The following is a 17,934-nucleotide window of genomic DNA, read 5'->3' as shown; positions in this document are numbered from 1 at the left end:
TTATCCATTAAATTCACGCAGTGCCGAATCGCAAAATAGGGCCTGGTCTTTGAGCAGCCAAATCCTCCGGCCTGAAAGTGGTTAAATGGAAAACTGTCTTTAGATAGATTTTTACTCCAAAAGCATTTTATTCAAATAAATTTGGTAAAAATCAAAAAAATCTGATTTAAATTAAAAAAAAAAAAAAACTGATTTAACACCTTCCCGACCGCCCGCCCGCCACACATTTACTGCGGCAGGCTGGCTCCTCTGCGCAAACCAACGTCGGCCGTGCACGGGGTGCTGGGGGGGGGCGAGTGTTTGTTGAATGTTTGTATTTATATCCTGTGGTCATCAGCTCCATCCAGTGGCCATAATGCAGTATTTTCCTGATTCACTCTATTCTTATGAATGAAAAATAAATTCGATATTTTTTGACCAATCCTTCCACTTTATAAAACTCTAGTCCGACCGCATCTGGAGTATTCTGTCCAGTTCTGGTCGCCGGTCCTCAGGAGTGATGTGTTGGAGCTGGAGAGAGCCCAGAGAAGGGCAACTAAACTAATTAGGGGATTGGAGGACCTTAATTATGAAGAGCGTCTGCAATCACTTGATTTATTCTCCCTGGAGAAGAGACGCCTGAGAGGAGACATGATAGCAATTTATAAATATCTCAATGGTGATCTCAGCATAGAAAAAAAGCTATTCAGTCAAAAGGATTGCATGAGGACTCGAGGGCATACAATGCGATTAGAGGAGAAGCGTTTTAACCTCAGGCAACATGGGGGGTTCTTGACTGTTAGAGCTACAAGACTGTGGAATTCTCTACCACAAGAGGTGGTTTCTGCGGGAAGTATGGTGGCTTTCAAAAGACTCTTGGACGTACATCTCAAGGATCAGAACATTCAGGGGTATGAGAGATGATTACAGCCACACACACCTACACAGGTTGAACTGGATGGACTATTGTCTTTATTCAACCTCACCTACTATGTAACTATGTGATATGGAGAGAAAATACCCCAACAACCTCAATTTTTGTCGCCATGGTTAAAATGCAGACGAGGGTCAGATGCCTCGTCTGTGAACATCTACGAGGGATTGTAGACAGATCAACCGTAACAAGTAAACTTTTTTTTTAATCAAGTCTCTTTAATTTCTCTCCAGCTAAAAATAACCGGCCTTCGCTACAGAATTGCAATTTAGGGAAAATAATTGTTTTCTGTGGTTTTATATAACCGGATATTTTCTTACTGAACAGACTAATTGGTTTTCGGTGACAGTCGTTTTCTGTGCTCCTCTGTTGTGGCATCAGGAACACAACAAAGATACAATGTTTATTATTGGGGCAGACGGGTATATTTTTGTCTGTATCGTTTTGTTTCTTTGTTTATAAACAAGGGAAGAGTTTATTCAGGCTATGCTTTCGCAAACTGAGAATAAACGGTCAACTAAAGAGAAAATCGGATTGTTTATTTGTAAATATTATTATCACTTGACCTTCAGATGATTTACTCCCCCACCCCATGACAGGCCATTTTTTTTTGCGGTACTACACTGTGTTACTTTAACGACTTGCCGACCGCCCGCCGCAGATATGCTGCGGCAGGCTGGCTCGGCTGCGCTAACCGACGTATGGTTACGTCGTTTCGGGGGAGCGCTCCTGGGGGCTTGCGCGTGCCGCCCCCACTATGCAGCAGGAATGCCGATCCACGGAGCCGGCGGGCGCGATTGCCGCCAGGCTCGGGCGCGATCGCTCCCCGCTGAGAGAGAAAACGATGGTCTGCTTTTGTAAGCCCTGCAGTCCGTTGTTCTCTCTGAAATAATCACAGAGCGCCTGTGTTCCTCCTATTTAGGATCACTGGTCTCTGTGATCATTTCACAAGTCCCTCCCCCATATAGTTAGAAAACACCCCCTAGGCCAGTGGTGGCAAACCTTGGCACCCCAGATGTTTTGGAACTACATTTACCATGATGCTCATGCACTCTGCAGTGTAGTTAAATATCATGGGAAATGTAGTTCCAAAACATCTGGGGTGCCAAGGTTTGCCATCACTGCCCTAGGCTCACACTTAACGCTTTTATCGCCCCTGGGTAAACCCCTTCCCTGCCAGTGTCATTAGTACAATAACAGTGCATATTTTTAGCACTGATTACTGTAGTAATGTCACTGGTCCCCCCAAAAGTGTCAGTTAGGGGTCCGATCTGTCCGCCGCAATGTTGCAGTCCCGCTAAAAATCACAGATTGCCGCCATTACTAGTAAAAACAAATAAAAAATGACATAAATCTTTCCCCTAGTTTGTAGACGCGATAACTTTTGCAGTGGATGCCATAAATCTGACTAGTATCTTAGGCAGACTTCTGGGAAAATTGGGGAGCCAATCACACAAGCAGGAAATGATGTTTCTGGGGGTGTGGTCAGTATACATTCTGTGTACAGAACAGCTCCAGGTAGCCATATTGGATTGCATTTCTAGAAAATTACAACAGCTGCAGATTGAAAAGGAAAGGTAATTTTTAATAACATTCAATTACAATATGATTTGTGTCACAATTGTATACGTTATATTGTTTTTTCTTTAGTTTTTTTCCTACGAAAGTTACCCTTTTAATGCAGTGCCGTATCGCAAAAAATGGCCTGGTCATTAAGAGTGGTAAAACCTTCTGGGGCTGAAGTGGTTAATATTAGGGATCGAGCGATTATCGGCAATGCCGAGATATGGAGGGCCGATATGCAATCCCTGATATATTGGAATTGGCCCCTGAGGTGACGGATATTTTGGGAAAGTGCTTGTACTGGAGTGATGCCTGCAGCTGGAGGCATCACCCCGGTACCGGCGCCCATAGCTGAGAAGCCACTCTGCTGTCATTACAAGGAGCAGGAAGGGACATCCCCCCCCCCCACCGCCTGCCACAAGTCGCCCGGGTCTCCCGTCCATCCTACCTGCATGGCCGCCGAAGAGATGACCCGATCAAAGCCGCATTTGGCTCTGATCGGGTCTCCATGTAAAAAAAAAAATGAAAGTGATGTCATGACATCACTTCCGGGTACTTGGCGGCAAAATCAAAAAAATGTGAGCATTCAAAACAGCCAAACATGGCGTTTTGAATGCTTTTAAGTGCAGAGGAGGGGTTTGGGGTCTTTTAGACCCCCAGATCCCTCCACAATAGTACCTGTGAAAAAAAAAATGTATTTAAATGTCCGAAAATATCGGCCGATACCGATATCCGATGATCAAAATATCGGTATCGGCACTAAAAAAACGATATCGATCGATCACTAGTTAATATCTGCCTGGAGTTTGGCTTTAATGGGCTCCCATCACACATAGTTACCCTCCTGATTGTTGTACGCTTGAAATACAGAATTGTTGTGACGGATGATTTGTGGAAGTCCCTCCTTTATATGTCCTGTCAGAGCGGGGGAGGGGGGGGGAGCCACGTGGACGGTGTGATGTTCGATCCTCTCGGGTCATTTACCGTTTTGTATTTGCTCACATACTTTCTCCCTCCAACCTCTCCTGCCAGCCGGCATTGATTTCCGCTCAGCCGGTGATTCATAAACGGGTCCCTGAAGTGTATATCTTTTTAATTTACAGGCTGACTGTGGCTGGCCACTGCCGCCGCCGCTGTCACCCTATAATGGGAGGCACCAAATTATAAGGAGCTCCCTTAAAAGAACGATCCCTTATGTATGATTAATACGGGGGATGGAGAGAAGGGTGAATCGCAGATGATTCCAGGATACCGATTTATATCTCCCTGCTGGTGATCACACATCAGTCCCCGCCACTGTCCTCGCCCGAGCACCACTTATCATCTTTTACTCGTCTGTATAATGGAGGAAAGGGTGGAATCTGTCCATGCGATGGAGAATCTCTGTGCGCGATAACAGGCGTCATTGAACACACCACTGATATCTAAAATCCATTTAAAGTGACAATTAACCATATCCTAATTCTCCAAATATAATCCATACACATCCGCTACTTTAAGGGTTCTGTGTTCTATTTTTCATGAAATTCTTTCTTACTTTGTTTTTCCGCCTCCTTGTATTGTCCTCCATGAGCTCCCGACTCTCTTCTTTTTCCCCCTCATTTGTTTATGATGAGCAGTGTACTTTAGTTGCAGTCATGTGCACTGCTCTATGCATACTACAAATCCCATAGTCCAGCTCTACTACAGTGCATCCAGGAGCAAGCAAGACGGGTGGCTACATTCCTACATACAGTGGGACCAAGATGGGGTGGCTACATTCCTACATACAGTGGGACCAAGACAGGGTGGCTACATTCCTACATACAGTGGGACCAAGACAGGGTGGCTACATTCCTACATACAGTAGGACCAAGATAGGGTGGCTACATTCCTACATACAGTGGGACCAAGACACGGTAGCTACATTCCTACATACAGTGGAACCAAGACAGGGTGGCTACATTCCTACATACAGTGGGACCAAGACAGGGTGGCTACATTCCTACATACAGTGGGACCAAGATGGGGTGGCTTCATTCCTACATACAGTGGGACCAAGACAGGGTGGCTACATTCCTACATACAGTAGGACCAAGATAGGGTGGCTACTTTCCTACATACAGTGGGACCAAGACAGGATGGCTACATTCCTACATACAGTGGGACCAAGACAGGGTGGCTACATTCCTACATACAGTAGGACCAAGATAGGGTGGCTACATTCCTACATACAGTGGGACCAAGACACGGTAGCTACATTCCTACATACAGTGGAACCAAGACAGGGTGGCTACATTACTTTGTAAAGTGGAACCTAGACTGGTGGCTACTTTCCTACATAAAGTGGAACCAAGACAGGCTGGAAACAATTCTACATACAGTGGGACCAAGACAGGGTGGCTACATTCCTACATACAGTGGGACCAAGACAGGGTGGCTATACGTTCGTCTGTACAGTGTCACCAAGACAGGGTGGCTACATTCCTACATATAGTGGGACCAAGATAGAGTGGCTACATTGCTACAAGCATTGGTCTATGACAGGGTGGCTGTGTTCCTACATACAGTGGAACCAAGATGGGTGGCTACGTTCCTAAATATGGTGAGACCAAAACAGGGTGGCTACCTTCCTATATACAGTGGGATCAAGATGGGGTGGCTACGTTCCTAAATACAGTAGGACCAAGACAGGGGAGCTACATTCCTACAAACATCACTCCATGACAGGGGGGCTATATTCTTACATACAGTGAGATCAAGACAGGTGGCAACATTCCTACATACAGTGGGACCAAGACTGTTGGCTACGCTGCTACATACAGTGGAATCAAGACAGGATGGTTGCATTTCTTTGAAAAGTGGAACCTAGACTGGTAGCTACTTTCCTACTTACAGTAGGACCAAGACAGGGTGGCCCTACATTCCTTCATACAGTGTGACCAAGACAGGGTGGCCATACGTTCCTCCATAGTGTCACCAAGACAGAGTGGCTACGTTCCTACATATAGTGGGACCATGACAGGGTGGCTACATTGCTACAAGCATTGGTCCATGACAGGGTGGCTGCGTTCCTACGTACAGTGGAACCAAGATGGGTGGCTTCATTCCTACATACAATGTGACTAAGACAGGTGGCTAATTCCTAAATATGGTGGGACCAAAACAGGGTGGCTACCTTGCTATATACAGTGGGACCATAAAGAACAAATGTAGCCTCCTTCCAACAGGAATTTGGAGATCTGGGGGAGGCTGAGCGCAGTAGAAGGGGCTTCTTTGAGTTAGGAATACATACGTAACTATAATTTTTTTTTTAACCAGAATAGTATGCCAAGATTAAGACTTTGCAGATTATTTTTTTTTTATTTTGTCTTTTATGTATTTTAGAGTTTAATGTCACTCTTAGCACGGTCAACATTCAGTGTATTCCTTGCGGAACTTGCCGAATTTTGATCAGTGTCTTTAGTCACCGATAGGTATATGGTGAATAGCACCAAACAGCAGGAGACCAAATTACCCCAGGCTATTTGCAGCATAGCTGTAAATGTTGCACATTTTGAAAAAATATTTGCTCGGTGTTCCACTTGAAAACAACCAGGGATGGTTGCTGATCTTCCCGCCGTCAAGACGCCTTTGTGCTCCTGCCATCTTCACAGGGTCGGGATACACATACATGAGCAAGATGCTTCTGATACAGCGGCAAGCCTGTTCGCTTGATGATAATTGCTGCCTTCCTATACCTTGGGATATGTCTACTTCTTTTCATTTTTCTTTCATCTAGCTCAACACGTTCATACGGTAGTTTTAAGGAGAACAAACAGTAAACGTCGGCGTCATGACGTGCCGTGAGACTCAGAGCTGTACATGCGATGTTCAGGATGTGTGCCTTCATTTCATGTCCTAGATATTTTATTTTATGACAGATGGAACCTAGATTCGAAGTGACAGAGCCGGCATGCTTGTCTCTGGGGAACTCTTCTTACAGGGAAATGTGGAGAACCGTTATCGTTTAGACCTGTATCTGTGCTGGAACAGATCTTCTCTGCCTACTTCATCCATGCCAAGCCGAATGTAGATCATTCTTTACTTCTCCCTGCTATTTATAGGTCCGTCTCGGCTGCCTGAACATTCAAGGCATCCAAAACTATTTATAGAAATTTTTTAGGCCTTTTGTAATATATATCTAGATTTCCCAGGTTTCTTTTTTCTTTCATAGCTTAATTTAAAGGGTAACTCCACTTTTGTGGGGAACAAAATATAGCAAATAAAGAAAAAGCAATATAGCGTATATTAGGGATCGACTGATTATCGGCAGGGCCAATATGTACTTTCCCCGATATATCGGAATCGGCCCCTGAGGTAACCGATATTGCCAATATTTCGGGAAAGTGCTGTACCGGAGTGATGCCTGCAGCTAGAGGCATCACCCCGGCACCGGCGTCCATAGGTCGGCTGTCTTTTAATGACAACCGATGCGGCTGAGAAGCCGCTCGGCTGTCATTACAAGGAGCGGGAGTGGATGCCCCCCTCTGCCTTTCGGGTCTCCCATCCCACCGGGAGACCCGGGCAACCAGCCTGCATTCGGCTCTGATCGGGTCTCCATGTAAAAACCTGGACGTGATGTCATCACTTCCAGGTGCTTGGCGCCAGATTAACCGCTTGCCGACCGCTGCACGACTATTTACTGCGGCGGTCAGCCCCTCACAGGCAAAGCGACGTAGGTCTACGTCGCTAGCCTGTGAGGGTCTAGGGAGCGAGCGCGCACCATCGGAGGCGCGCTCCCGTGCGTTCACGGACCCTCCCGCGCGTGTGCCCGGCGGACCACATGTCTGCCGGGCACTCGCGATCGTCCAGTACAGCGGGAGAAAGACAGGCGGCTAATGTAAACAAAGCCGCCTGTCATTCTCCCCTGTGTAGAAACAGTGATCATACGGTTCTACTATGTAGGACCATTGATCACTGTTCCTACACCTCAAGCCACAGCCAATCACAGTTAGAATCATGCCCCTAGGGACACACATAGCCCCTCCCTCTCAAAAAAAAGTTAACCCCTTCACTACCAGTGTCATTTTACAGTAACAGTGAATATGTATAGCACTGATTACTGCAGTAATGTCACTGGTAACCCCAAAAGTGTAAAAAATGTCAGTCAAGGGTCCGATCTGTCCGCCCCAATGTCGCAGTACCGCAAAAAGATCGCAGATCGCCGCCATTACGCGTTTAAAAAAAAACCAAAAATGACAAAAATCTTTCCCTTTGTTAGTAAACGCGATAACTTTTGCGCAAACCAATCAAAATACGCTTTTTGCAATTTTTTTTTACCAAACATAGGTAGCATAAAACAAATTGGCCAAAAATGTTAAAACATTTTGATTTTTTACATTTTTTTGGGGGAATTTCATATAAAAAAAATGTGAAAAATATTGTTATTTTTGCAAAATTTACGCTCTTTTTTTGTTTATAGCTCAAAAAGTAAAAATCGCACAGGTGATCAAATACCACCAAAAGAAAGCTCTGTTTGTGGGAAAAAAAATTTGTTTAGGTACAGCATCGCACGAGCGCGCAATTGTCCGTTAAAGTCGCACAGTGCCGAATCGCAAAAAGTGGCCCAGACGTAAGACAACAAAATCCTCCGGTGGTAAAGTGGTTAATGACAACCGATGTGGCTGAGAAGCCGCTCGGCTGTTATTACAAGGAGCTAGAGGGGATGCCCCCCCCCCCCTCTCGCTGCCTTCCGCGGCTTGCCCGGGTATCCCGTCCCACCGGGAGACCTGGGCAACCAGCCTGTATCGGCTCTGATCGGGTCTCCATGTAAAAACCCGGACGTGATGTCATGACATAACTTCCAGGTGCTCGGCGCCAGATTCAAAAAAATGACAGCATTCAAAACAGCCAAACTTGGCGTTTTGAATGCTTTTAAGTGCAGAGGAGAGGTTTGGGGTCTTTTAGACCCCCAGATCCCTCCACAACTACAATCCATCAGCCGAAAGGGATGTTGGTACTTGTAGTTCATTCATCCGCAGATCTCTGTGAATGAATGACTAACTCAACAGGAGAGTTGTAGGATGAAAGTAGTTGCCACGGGTAACCACGAACTGGTGGGAAGTGAACAAACCCGTTCAATAAGTGTGGTACCTGACATAGATGATAGGTCCTCTGGTAGCAAGGGGGCGGATGTTCTGGCTCCCTTCCTAGTGGTCAGTTCCCCGAAAGTAACCAGGACCAAACCTGCAGTACGGAGACCCCTTGTACCGAGCCTCATGGTACAGGAAGGCTGAAGGAGTTATTTCTGTGCATGCATGAGGTCCGTGCTCAGTGGGACCCCATTCTGTCACTGTTAGTGGGGTGGCAGAGGTACGCATCTCTGGTGTAAAGGGCACGGGCTCAGTAGTGCCCTTCTAAAGGAAACATACATTGAGAAAGATGTGTGGTAACACAGGACAGCACATTTTACTGAGGGACATTTAACTTCTACATACAGCGTACAGCTCATCTCTAAGCCGTGGTACCGCCACAACGTTGACTTTCTCATGAGAAAGGCATTGATGAGTGTGCACATGCGAAAAATGCACCCCCACCTCCAGAGCTAGTAGGCCACAACCACATGCTTCCTCCACCTCTCCTGCTGCTTCTTGAATATTCCTCCCACCAGTCATCGGACCACCTGATATCAGTGGAGGGCTTGATGGCTGCCTCCACACAGAGACACAGCCATAGTAAGTCATTAATGAGGAAAGATCAGCTTCAGGGAGAACATAGGCATAGGTAATGAGTAGTCCTTTGGCCTCTGCCTGCCATTTTTTGGGTAAAGGTCCTCTTTAGGTTCCCTCTTACCGCAGGCATTTTCTTGGATTCTCTCGCTCCCTGAGGACTCCCTGAGGACTTTTTTTCTTCTTTCACTGTAGATATTCGAGGCAGCAGGGGGGAGACTCCATCTTTTTATTTTTGAAAAACAATATTTATAGACTAATAAATATCAGTGATGGGTATGCGCCTGTATGTCTACATTTTAGCAGAGAATGATCAGCACAGAGCTCTTTAGCGGTTCTCCCCTCTGTATTACTGGTTGTTTGGCAATGATTGCTCTCTTATTGATCACTCCGTATCAAATCTGGCCAGTGATGGGATACAGCTGGTCCTCGGCACGCTCAGGGTCATGTCTCCGTGTTTTCTAAATGTGGGTAGTTATCTCTAATTCTGCTAACTTAATTCATTTTCCAAGCTCTTCGGAGATCTCTGCATATGCTGCAAATGTCAGCCAGAGGTGAATCGTCAATTATTGTCTTGTGCCCGGTGACGACAAGCGACAGTTACTCTGAAGGTGGACCTGTGCATGTGACTTGTAATTATACCGTGCATGTAATCATATGCAGGTGTATGTGCTCTGTACGTCCCATAGAACTGCCCTATGGTTTTATCCTTTGTTATTAAAAAAATGGGCAGCACCTGCATAGGTTAAATGATAGCCGCCTAATAATTTGGTAAAACTGTAGTTTGTAAGCTTACTGGAGACAGAAAGCAGATCAGGATTTGCTGTTGGCTGGTGACATCATTGAATGCAGCCTATCCATTCACTAGAGACTGGCGACATCACTGAGAGTGTAGCCTATCCATTAACTGGTGACCAGTGACATCACTGAGAATGGAGCCTATCCATTCACTAGGGACCAGTGACATCACTGAGGATGCAGCCTGTCCATTCACCAGTGACATCACTGAGGATGGAGCCTATCCATTCACTAGAGACCAGGGACATCACTATGAATGGAGCCTATCCATTCACTCGGGACCAGTGACATCACTATGAATGGAGCCTATCCATTCACTAGGAACCAGTGACATCACTATAAATGGAGCCTATCCATTCACTAGGGGCCGGTGACATCACTGAGAATGCAGCCTATCCATTCACTAGGGACCCGTGACATAACTGAGAATGGAGCCTATCCATTCACTAGGGACCAGCGACATCATTATGAATGGAGCCTATCCATTCACTAGGGACCCGTGACATCACTGAGAATGCAGCCTATCCATTCACTAGTGACCAGTGACATCCCTGAGAATGCAGCCTATCCATTCACTAGAGACCAGTGACATCACTATGAATGGAGCCTATCCATTCACTAGAGACCAGTGACATCACTATGAATGGAGCCTATCCATTCACCAGGGACCGGTGACATCACTGAGAATGCAGCCTATCCATTCACTAGGGACCAGTGACATCACTGAAAATGGAGCCTTTCTGTTCACTAGAGACCAGTGATATCACTGAGAATGGATCCTATCCATTCGCTAGAGACCGATGACATCACTGAGAATGGAGTCTATCCATTCACTAGAGACCAGTGACATCACTGAGAATGGAGTCTATCCATTCACTAGAGACCGGTGACATCACTGAGAATGGAGCCTTTCCATTCACTAGAGACCGGTGACATCATTGAGAATGCAGCCTTTCCATTCACTAGAGACCGTGACTTCACTGAGAATGGAGCCTATCTAGGCTGAGAAGAACCTTCTAATCTTTAACCATGAAATGTGTGTCGGCCATATTGGCCTGACCAGGGCTCCTCATATCCCTTTTATAATCCCTCCTTTCCCGTACATATAGCAGTTGTGAGGTTTGCTGCTCTTTCTCCTCCTCCCTTTCGCCTTGCTGTGTATTGGCATCCTCCATTCTACATTGTACATAAGCTGAAAATAAACAGGAAGGTTTTTCTGCAGGACTCTGTACAGAAAGCAATTTGCAGAATTGTTGGGGGTAATACATGAGATGTATGTGAATCCACTGATAAATAAAGAATTGCCACAGCTCCAATAACGAATAGCTCCTACAAACCGGTTTATTCACGAGTAATAGCAACATATCTGCCTGTGGGTAGTGAATAATTTTCAAATCCCAATAGTTTTCTTGTATAACCCTGGGCAAATGATTTAATAAAACTGTCTGCAAACACTAAATGAAAGCTTTATTGGACGGATTGTTTTGTACAGAGTGTGTTCAGTTAGCTTTCTCAATGAGTCGGGTACCCAGACTGAAGGAAAATTCAGATCTTTTCCCCACCCAATCTATCTTCCATAGCCTCTGAAAACACAAATTAATCTTTGGTAATACCGTGGTCATTAATAAAGACCCCCTCAAAGGTGAATGTCCGTAGGGGTCCAAAGATTTTATTCCAAAGAACAAGCCACCATGTCTCAGGGGGGCCCTTCATCAGGGCTTGTGATGCTGTGTATAATGAAAAGTTCTATCTGGTTCATGTTTTCTGAAAAAAAATCTAATTGTGAATTCCGGCTGGGCGGAACAACTCGGGAGGCCAGTAGATTGAAGTCTTGCCTTGGTCTTTGGAATAAAACTCATCTAACTAAATATTATGGTGTGATACTTCATTTACAGTTTGGTCCCTGGATGGCTTCAAAGCAAGCTGACCTGAGTTTAGGAGAAACCTAGTCAGAATCATTGCAGTCCTCCAATAGAAGACTTTACTCCATAAGCCCTTCGTACAGCCTTCTCCAAACTATTTGCCATGGAGGAGCCCTTGAAGTAGCTTTCAGATTTTGGGGAACCACTACTAAAATGATTAGACCTACAGCTCACAGTACAATAGTGTGATCACTTGGTTGAGAGTTATAAATAAAAGAATAATTTACTCAATAAATGGACACACAAATCAACATAGTGAAAATGTAAGTGTTCCCTTTCTTTGTTTGGTGATGAAGAAGTGATCCCTTACATTTTTTATTTGTGTAGAAGTGACCCCTTACATTGGTGGTTAGAGTGGAAGGATCCCCTTAGATTGGTGGCGAGTGTGGACATGACCGCTTACATTGGTGGCCAGTGTTGAAGTGACCCCATAGATTGGTGGTCAGTGTAGAAGTGACTCCTTGGATTGGTAGTCAGTGTAGAAGTGACCACTTGGATTGGGTGGTCAGTGTAGAAGTGACCCCATAGATTGGTGGTCAGTGAAGAAGTGACCACTTGGATTGGGTGTCAGTGTAGAAGTTATCCCTTACAAAGGTGGTTAGAATGGAAGGATCCCCTTACATTGGTGGCAAGTGTGGACATGGCAGCTTACATTGGTGGCCATTGTAGAAGTGACCCCATAGATTGGTGGTCAGTGTAGAAGTGACTCTTTGGATTGGTGGTCAGTGTAGAAGTGACTCTTTGGATTGGTGGTCAGTGTAGAAGTGACCACTTGGATTGGTGGTCAGTGTAGAAGTGACCACTTGGATTGGTGGTCAGTGTAGAAGTGACTCCTTGGATTGGTGGTTAGTGTAGAAGTGACCACTTAGATTGGGTGTCAATGTAGAAGTGACTCCTTAGATCTATGAATGACCCCTTAGAAGTGACCACTTAGATTGGTGATCTGTGTAGAAGTGACTCCTTGGATTGGTGGTTAGTGTAGAAGTGACCACTTAGATTTTTGGTCAGTGTAGAAATGACTCCTTAGATCTATGAGTGACCCCTTAGAAGTGACCACTTAGATTGGTGATCTGTGTAGAAGTGACCTCTTGGATTGTTGGTCAGTGTAGAAGTGACTCCTTAGATCTATGAGAGACCCCTTAGAAGTGACCACTTAGATTGGTGATCTGTGTAGAAGTGACCTCTTGGATTGTTGGTCAGTGTAGAAGTGACTCCTATCTATGATAACCCCTTAGAAGTGACTACTTAGATTGTTGGTCGGTGTAGAAGTGACTCCTTAGATCTATGAGTGACCCCTTAGAAGTGACCACTTAAGATTGGTGGTCAGTGTAGAAGTGACCTCTTGGATTGGTGGTCAGTGTAGAAGTGACCTCTTGGATTGGTGGTCAGTGTAGAAGTGACTTCTTAGGTCTACGAATGACTCCTTAGAAGTGACCACTTAGATTGGTGATCCGTGTAGAAGTGACTCCTTAGATCTATGAGTGAACCCCTAGAAGTGACCACTTAGATTGGTGAACCGTGTAGAAGTGACCTCTTGGATTGGTGGTCAGTGTAGAAGTGGACTACATATTGGCCTAAAATTGATGAAAAATGTAGATTTTTTTTATTTATTTTTTTATTGGGAATGTTTTATAGCAGAATGTGAAAAATATTGTTTTTTTATTCAGAATTGTTGCTCTTTTTTTGTTTATAGCGCAAAAAATAAAAATCACACAGGTAATCAAATACCACCAAAAGAAAGCTCTATTTGTGGGGGGGGGGGGAAAGGACACCATTATTTTGGGGTACACTGTCGCACAACCGTGCAGTTGTCAATTAACATTGCCGTATCGCAAAAAATGGTCTGGTTATTAAGGGGGAAAATCCTTATGTGGGTAAACGCTGCTACAAAAAGCTTTTACCGGTGTTTTTTTTTATCCAACGTTTTTTTCCCCCAGCATTTTTTTATCTTAAAAACATGGACTTTTCATGCTTCTCTGTTCTTCCTATTGTTGCTCACAGCGACGGTCCCCATATCCTAATCTTTGTTTTCTCTTTCCATAGCAACCAGCAAGCCTTCCTCCTGGAGAACGTCCCCTGCAAGAACAGCACATGCTCCCGGGTGTTCCAAGTCCACTGGGAGCTCTCTGACCTAAATCAAATAAAAGACGCGGTGGTGGCGACATTCTTTGACATTTACGAAGACGTGAGATCACTTTTTGTTACTTTTTAATTGTCACGCTCCTCTTTTTCCTTTACATTCGTACTCCCGGCTTCTCTCTAATGTCAGATTGTTGGTGCCAGAGGTAGATAATGAAAGCAAATTACTTAATTAGGCAGCAACTTTGAGACGCACGGACAGATCAAGCATGATTCATGAAACCGCTGCGTCTCTCTGATGCCGCCGCAAACAATCCGGCTCGTTGGGGAGGTGGGGGGACTCTCGTTACCGAGCTCCGGGATGGGAACAGAAATAGCACGTTTCAGAGGTCACCGTCGCTTTTAATGGTTTGTACAGGTTTCAGGCCGGGAGAAGATCTGCAGCAGTCGAGCGATTTAAATGTATACTTTGATCTTTTTATATCAAAGCAAAAGGGATCATTTAGTTTTCGACAGGCGAGTGAGACTTGGAGCTGCTTTTTATGTATTTATTTTTTTATTTTTTTACAGTATAGTGTCTTTCCAGCAAGCGCGTTATTATTGAAGTGCTAACCTTGAATTTTTGACTTGATTCTTTTTTTTTTCTACAGGCTTGTGCTTCCATATTTTGATATTGCATTCATCCCGGGGTCACACTGATTTGGTGTAATTTGCACAGAAATTGTAGCACATTCCTGCAGTGTCCCTGGGGTGCAATTTGGGGGTTAGGGTTAGACAGAGGAGACACAGGAGAGGGTTTTGACTCAGGAAATAGGTCATGGACCCACCCCAAGGTCAGGAGGTGTGGCCTAAGAGGTCAAAGGTCACATCTCCACCTACTGTTGGACACAGCCTGTGGCACTGGCGAGCGCTTTGCGCCCACATGCTCTACCTAGTGTTGGACACAGAATGTAGGCGTGGACACAGGAGGTGGCACTTCGCGCAAAAGGTTTTTTATGGCACTTTTCCACTGCTAGTACCGGCTCGGCTCTACTCGGCCCTGCTTGGCCCGGTTTGCTTTTCCACTGCTGGTACCACATAGTATGGTGTTGGAACGGTTCGGTACGGTATGGTTTGCTTTTCCACTAAAGTAGTACTAAAGTTAAGTGGGTGGGATAACGATTCTCTGACCAATCAGTGGCTAGTAGTGACTGCATGCAAAGGATTGTGGGATATGGTACCGGTATGGTATCTCTTGGAACCACAATCGAGGCGGTACTGTTTTTGAGAGCCGTACCGTTCAGTTCCATGCAGTGGAAAAGCGCCGCCGTAACTAACCGTTCCTACACCGTACCATGTGGTACCAGCAGTGGAAAAGCACAAAAGCGAGCCGAACCGTTCGGTTCCATGCATTGGAAAAGCGCCATTATAAGGCGCACTGCATTCACACTAGACTCAAGCAGGACCACCTTTTTTTTTTTGTCTGGACCAGAATGTGATTCTACAAATAGCACTGCGTTATCGGTTCACAAGAGCGGATTGCGATTTTGATGCGGTTCGTAATCCGCAGCTAGTGGTGTCAGCCAAGGCTGAGTGTAGACACGTCGAGATCTATAGATTGGCCACTAGAGGCAGCGTAGATTAGCTGCTAAAATGACTCGGACTAATTGCTTGACAACTGCTGAGATACGATTTCATCCACACCGGGGCGCATTGTTTTTGGTGAGTCAGTTAAATCATAGACTCATTAGGGAGCAGCCGAGATTTGATCCATCTATTGGCAGTAGGGATCGACCGATTATCGGCAAAGCCGATATATATCGAGGGCCAATATGCACTTTCCCCGATATATCGGAATCTGCCACCAAGGTGACCGATATTACCGATATTTCGAAAAGTGCTTGTACCGGAGTGATGCCTGCAGCTAGAGGCTGAGAAGCTGCTCGGCTGTCATTACAAGAACTCACCCGGGTCTCCCGTCCCACCGGGAGACCCGGGCAACCAGCCTGCACGGCCGCTGAAGACCCGATCAAAGCCGCGTTCGGCTCTGATCGGGTCTCCATACAACAACTCGGAAGTGATGTCCAGAATGTATACAACTTGTCTGAGCTGTCAGAAGAAATGAAGTTACACACTGTAGAGCTCATTGAGGAGAGCTCTGAGAGCTGATTTGAGGGAAGGGACACCCCCCCCCCCCCTTCACACAGCACACAGGAATATAGCTGAGGCTGTCAATCACAGGCTGTGTGCTGGAAGTCCCTCCCCCGTCACCTTCTTTCTCTTGGTGTCAGGAAAATTTGTCAGAAGGGACTCATGCAGATAGCAGAGAAGGAGGCAGCAGACAGAAATTACGCTTAGTGCTCTGGACTGAGACAAGTACACACTATAGAGGGATATGCTTTGTTCATATTTCATGTCTGAGGTTTACAAACACTTTAACAGCAAATTTTTAATCATCAAAGGCATAACTCTTCGATAATGAAAATTAGGGACCGATATGGTTTTTTTCAGGGCCGATACCGATATTTTGGTCACAACGTGTCGGTATCGGCGATATGGGTCGATATTTTGTACATTTAAAGTTTTGAAAAAATAAAGACAATTTTTGACAGAAATCTGGTACTGAACATGTTAATTTTTGTTTAATGCTTAATGGCTGGCTTGCTGGCACCCTGTGATGGGTGGCTGGCTGGCTGCACCCTGTGGTGTATGGCTGGCTGGCTGGCACCCTGTGGTGTATGGCTGGCTGGCTGGCACCCTGTGGTGGGTGGCTGGCTGCACCCTGTGGTGGGTGGCTGGCTGGCTTGCACCCTCTGGTGGGTGGGTGGCTGCACCCTGTCATGGGTGGCTGGCTGGCTGGCACCCTGTGGTGGGTGGCTGGCTGGCTGGCACCCTGTGGTGGGTGGGTGGCTGCACCCTGTCGTGGGTGGCTGGCTGGCTGGCACCCTGTGGTGGGTGGCTGGCTGCACCCTCTGGTGGGTGGCTGGCTGGAACCCTGTGGTGGGTGGCTGGCCTGCACCCTGTGGTGGGTGGGTGGGTGGCTGGCTGCACCCTGTGGTGGGTGGCTGGCTGGAACCCTGTGGTGGGTGGCTGGCTGCACCCTGTGGTGGGTGGCTGGCTGGCACCCTGTGGTGGGTGGCTGGCACCCTGTAGTATGTGGATGGCAGGCACAGGGGCTGTGGGTGGCTGGCAGGTACAGGGCCTGTGGGTGTGGCTGACTGGCACCAGGCTGCTGAGGGTGGGTATATGGCTGTGATACACTCCCACAAGACTAGTCCCAACTCCAGGCGAGGCTGTCCAAGGCGAGGGAGGCGGCCTAAGAAGTTAGAATGACGTCACAAAAATATCTGCAAAATCGGCCAGTTCTGGGGCCGATTCCAATATATCGGGGAAAGTGTATATCGGCCCCCAATATATCGGCCTTGCCGATAATCGGTCTATCCCTAATGAAAATGGTTGCTGCCTATTGTGACACATGATTTAATAAATCCTTTTTTTTTTTTTTTATATTGTGTGTGCAAAACCAAATTCCAAACACCCCGGAATTTTGAATGTGTTTCGTTTAATTGGACAGAGGTCATGCAATAAACATAATATGCAATTTGGGCCGTAATATCCTTTTAATTAAATCCAATTCATTACCACCAACCATTCAATTTCATTACTTGATAAGAGCATAATTACATACGGCACATTTTATGGCACCATTTTGCCGCTGCGGCTTTTATGTTTGGAGATTAGCTGCGGGAATATATCAGCAATGAAAAGCGCGGCCCCGCCAGCTTCCGACACAGTTATGTGAGACGCGGCAAGGGTTAAGAGGAGGAGGGGCTTTTTTTAAGACTCGGTCTCTTGAATAATTAATGGCATAAATTTATTAGCTGTGGCTCCATCACGCCACTTTAGTCCATGTAACTTTTAATAAAATCTGATCTCAAATAATTACCTCTGCCAGTCAGTAAAGTTCCATGACTCTGATGTGGATGTCAGT

The 17,934-nt window shown here is 45.9% G+C and overlaps 1 protein-coding gene across 1 annotated transcript in view; it reads left to right on the top strand.

Moving 5' to 3' along the window:
- Positions 1-17,934, top strand: part of ITFG1 (integrin alpha FG-GAP repeat containing 1) — a gene marked incomplete at its 5' end in the record, with an annotated part of 371,997 nt that overhangs the window by 236,766 nt on the left and 117,297 nt on the right. The window contains one exon of the mRNA XM_082269956.1: positions 13,929-14,070. Within this exon, the coding sequence (XP_082126082.1) occupies positions 13,929-14,070 (142 nt within the window). The remainder of the gene's footprint in view (positions 1-13,928; positions 14,071-17,934) is intronic.

Source organism: Pelophylax lessonae (genome assembly GCF_965119305.1).
Source record: "Pelophylax lessonae genome assembly, chromosome: 10".
NCBI classification, from domain to species: Eukaryota; Metazoa; Chordata; class Amphibia; order Anura; family Ranidae; genus Pelophylax; species Pelophylax lessonae.
Note: the sequence above shows the minus strand (reverse complement) of the source record. Positions and strands in the feature narration are given on the sequence as shown.